Genomic DNA, 4,009 nt, shown 5'->3' on the forward strand with positions numbered 1-4,009 from the left:
ACTCTGGGAATGCAATAAATATTTAGTCAACAGTTAACTGCCACACGAATAAAAACATTTTAATAATATTTCTAAACTATTATATCAATTAAAGGATAAAAAATGTTTAAAAGTTAAGGTGTTCGTAGTAATATATCAACATAAGCATGAATATTACCTATGTTAATTTTGTCTCCTAACTGGTGCTAAGTGACCGTATCTAATTAAACTATCAATGTTAATTTTGAATTTTAATTATATGTTACAGTATGTGTGGAGGATTAAACTTACACAAAATTTACAAATATACACACATACAACCCCCACCCCCCACACCCCCACACAGGTTCTAGGCGTAATCAAACAAAAAAGTGAAGTAAATTAAAAGAATAAAAATAAATAAAGTAAACCTTTAAGAATTTAATTAATTAAATATTAACACAATAAAGAGCCTCGTAGGCTGTCACAACTAATTGATTCACTATTGAAACCTTTAAGACAAGTGATACTAAACATGGAAACATTGGATTACGTTAACACTGCATAAACATATAAAAACTAACACTGAAATTAACTAACGTGAAACAACACTGAATTACTTAAATGTAACTAAACAAATACTGATGGACATAAACAGAGACATAAATAGGTACTGACATAGACATAGCACATTGGTGGCGACAGGAACAACACAAGTAAATTAAGTAGAAGTAACAGGTGACGAGAGTCACTCAAAGGATGTGAACTGTATGACAAGAGGACTGAACTGTTGGTGGGTCCTATACTGTATATAAGGTCGGCTCCCGCCACACGACCCGCCGGTGGGTCGTTTAACGATGCAGATGGTCGTTAGAGAACAAAGAATGCTTGTTACAATACTAAATGGGTTTGAACAAATAATAACAGTTAAAACCTTAACAGCACAGGTTAAGGTGACTAGAATATATAATAGTAAATACAACAACATCATTACAGGAATAATATGGAACAACATGGAAGCGTGTTATATATATAACAATAGAAAAATACAACACGGTCGTAACAACACACACACACAGAAGGTGATTCACTATTAACAGCTTCTATAACCCACCGGCCATTATCTTATCATTAAAAACAACAGCTGAAGTGGGTTAGGTTAGGGTGTTGAATCTTCAGGTGAAATAAATTGAAGGATTAATCTTCAGTTGATTCCAAAAACTGTATGATTTTATTTTTTTTCTACATAATACATAGACACTACAGGTATACAAACAACATACATAACACTACAAAACTACATAAAATACCACATATTCTCTACTCACTACATAACACTATCTTGCCCCCAGTTCTTCTACAGCAACAGCACGAGTGTCACCCTTATCGAGAAGTCTGTAATACCTCGCGGCCTCTCCCTTGCCCTCTCATACTGTGGCCTCCTGTGTGGTCAAGAGGCCGCCTGTACCTTCTTCAGGGTGCCCAGTGAGTGAGTTGGTTTACCTGTTGATTGGCTACCTGAGTTTATTTCAGTTAATGATTGATTTTTTTATTGTTAATCTGATTTAACTTAATCTAACCTAACTTATCTTCTTTCTCCTCTTCTTCCTCCATCTCTACCTCCTCCTCCTCCTCCTCCTCCTCTTCCACCTCCTCCTCCACCACCATCTCCTCCTCCACCTCCTCCTCCTCCCTCTCCACCTCCTCCTCCCACCTCCTCCTCCACCTCCTCCTCCTCCTCCTCTTCCACCCACCACCTCCTCCTCCTCCTCCTCTTCCACCACCACCTCCACCACCATCTCCTCCTCCACCTCCTCCTCCACCACCTCCTTCTTCCCCTCCTTCAGATGGGCTGTGTCTCCTATACGCTGGTCCACTCCCACAAGGGGCGGCACTGCAGGACGTGGGCGGTGACATGATAATGGCACACACTAATGGCACCATCTTGGAGGACTTGGCACTCAATGCTGAGGTCACGGGAATACCCAACCATACAGACTACCCCGTGCCCTATAGTGCCCTGGTAAGTGTGTGTGTGAGTGTGTGTGTGAGTGTGTATGTGTGTGTGTGTGTGTTCAATATAATCAATACATATCTTTCATTATCTTATTAATTATTAAAGTTATTATCAATTTTATTATTATTACCATATTTCATCCTTTTCTTCCCTCACCATCCTCCTTCCTATACCCCCGACCTATTCCCTATCTCTCTTACCTCCTCCCCACCTATCTCCCCAACTCAAAATCCCTCCTACCTATCTCTCTCTTCCCTCCCAACTCCCCACCCTCCTCCCCACCCCATCTCCCCAACAGGTGGACGGAACTCTAGGCACACGGACCTCTAAATACGACTGTCCCACTACAGAGGCCAGTAAGGATCCCCACATCACCATAAACCTGAGACAAGAGAAGACTATCACCCTCATTGTCGTCACTGCTTCCATCAGTCACCGTGCGCCGAACTTCAAGAGCTTAGAGATATATGTTAGTTACCCCTTGAGATAGAAACGTTTTCTTTGATGCTGTGGGGTTTTTTTTTATGTGTTATGGGGGACTTTAACTACTAGACAACAACTATTAATGGTTGTTAGAAGTAAGTTTATGTAGGATTGTTGTTGTTTATGTGTTTTGGGGGACTTTAACTACTAGACAACAACTATTAATGGTTGTTAGAAGTAAGTTTATGTAGGATTGTTGTTGTTTATGTGTTTTGGGGGACTTTAACTACTAGACAACAACTATTAATGGTTGTTAGAAGTAAGTTTATGTAGGATTGTTGTTGTTTATGTGTTTTGGGGGACTTTAACTACTAGACAACAACTATTAATGGTTGTTAGAAGTAAGTTTATGTAGGATTGTTGTTGTTTATGTGTTTTGGGGGACTTTAACTACTAGACAACAACTATTAATGGTTGTTAGAAGTAAGTTTATGTAGGATTGTTGTTGTTTATGTGTTTTGGGGGACTTTAACTACTAGACAACAACTATTAATGGTCATTAACATCAAAACAGGCATCATTTACAAATATGTCCCTTATTTACAAAGTTCTTTCATTTACAGATTAACGACACCGATGATTTACAGCCTTTTTACAAGTTGCTTCATTTACAGGTGGGCAACACAGGTAACTACGCACAGGACTCCTTAATTACCACGACCAACACAGTACAGTCATATCCTATTTCTCCTACAGTTCCCAAAGGATCCCAGAGTCCTATCTTGTTGGGGCGTATCCTCAAGTCCTATGGGGTGTAGGGGGTGGTGGTGGTGGGTGGGGTGGTGGTGGTGGGTGGGGTGGGGGTGGGGTGTGTAGGAGGTGGTGGGGTCTGTGTGTGGTGGTGGAGGGTGTGGGTGGTGGGGTGTGTGGGGAGGTGGTGGGGTCGGTGTAGGTGGTGGGGGGTGTGGGTGTGGTGTGTGTAGGAGGTGGTGGGGTCTGGTGAGGTGGTGGAGGGTGTGGGTGGTGGGGGGTGTAGGTGGTGGGGGTGTAGGTGGTGGGGTCGGGTGTAGGTGGTGGGGGGGTGTAGGTGGTGGGGGTGTAGATGATGGTAAAGGGTGTAAATTGTGGTTGATTGTTGTCAGAAGTAAGAGATGGAATAGTTGTAGTAGCAGTAGTAGTAGTAGTAGTAGTAGTAGTAGTCCAGCATTGTGTTACAGAACTAATTACAGTCTCCCCCTCCCGTTACAGTGGCGGCTACAGGACAGTACATAACCTTCCACAAGACTTACTCATCAGGAGGCAGCATCGCCCTGTGTCACGTCCAGGTGTACGGAGAGTAGCGACGGACAGGTGTATGGACAGTAGCGGTGGACAGGTGTATGGACAGGTGTTTCATGATGAGTTTCTCTGCCACTCTCTCTCTCTCTCTCTCTCTCACGAATGTAAACAATGGAAAATCAAATTGCGTTCGTAAAAAAATTAAGACTGAAATATAGTAAGAAATAATAATAATAATAATAACACAAATAGATAGAATAATATAGTAAAAATATATATAAATTAACATTGACATAGTACTAAGACAGCATAGGTAAACAAACAATGATAAAC

The 4,009-nt window shown here is 41.4% G+C and overlaps 1 protein-coding gene across 1 annotated transcript; it reads left to right on the forward strand.

Annotated features, from left to right (window-relative positions):
• The first annotated feature begins 1,815 nt into the window (after window positions 1-1,815).
• LOC121854838 lies at window positions 1,816-3,738 on the forward strand. The gene is made up of 4 exons (XM_042349636.1): window positions 1,816-1,981; window positions 2,274-2,444; window positions 3,073-3,190; window positions 3,647-3,738. Exons 1-4 carry the CDS (start codon window positions 1,874-1,876, stop codon window positions 3,736-3,738), a joined length of 489 nt encoding a protein of 162 aa, XP_042205570.1. The 5' UTR covers window positions 1,816-1,873.
• Window positions 3,739-4,009: the final 271 nt, after the last annotated feature.

Source organism: Homarus americanus, unplaced genomic scaffold, assembly GCF_018991925.1.
Source record: "Homarus americanus isolate GMGI-L3 unplaced genomic scaffold, GMGI_Hamer_2.0 scaffold14512, whole genome shotgun sequence".
NCBI lineage: Eukaryota > Metazoa > Arthropoda > Malacostraca > Decapoda > Nephropidae > Homarus > Homarus americanus.

Excerpts from the sequence above, each read along its gene's own strand:
- LOC121854838 (XM_042349636.1), top strand. The coding sequence starts at position 1,874 with ATGATAATGGCACACACTAATGGCACCATCTTGGAGGACTTGGCACTC. Across the intron at positions 1,982-2,273 it reads CCGTGCCCTATAGTGCCCTG|GTGGACGGAACTCTAGGCAC; the intron begins GTAAGTGTGTGT and ends TCTCCCCAACAG. Across the intron at positions 3,191-3,646 it reads GAGTCCTATCTTGTTGGGGC|TGGCGGCTACAGGACAGTAC; the intron begins GTATCCTCAAGT and ends CTCCCGTTACAG.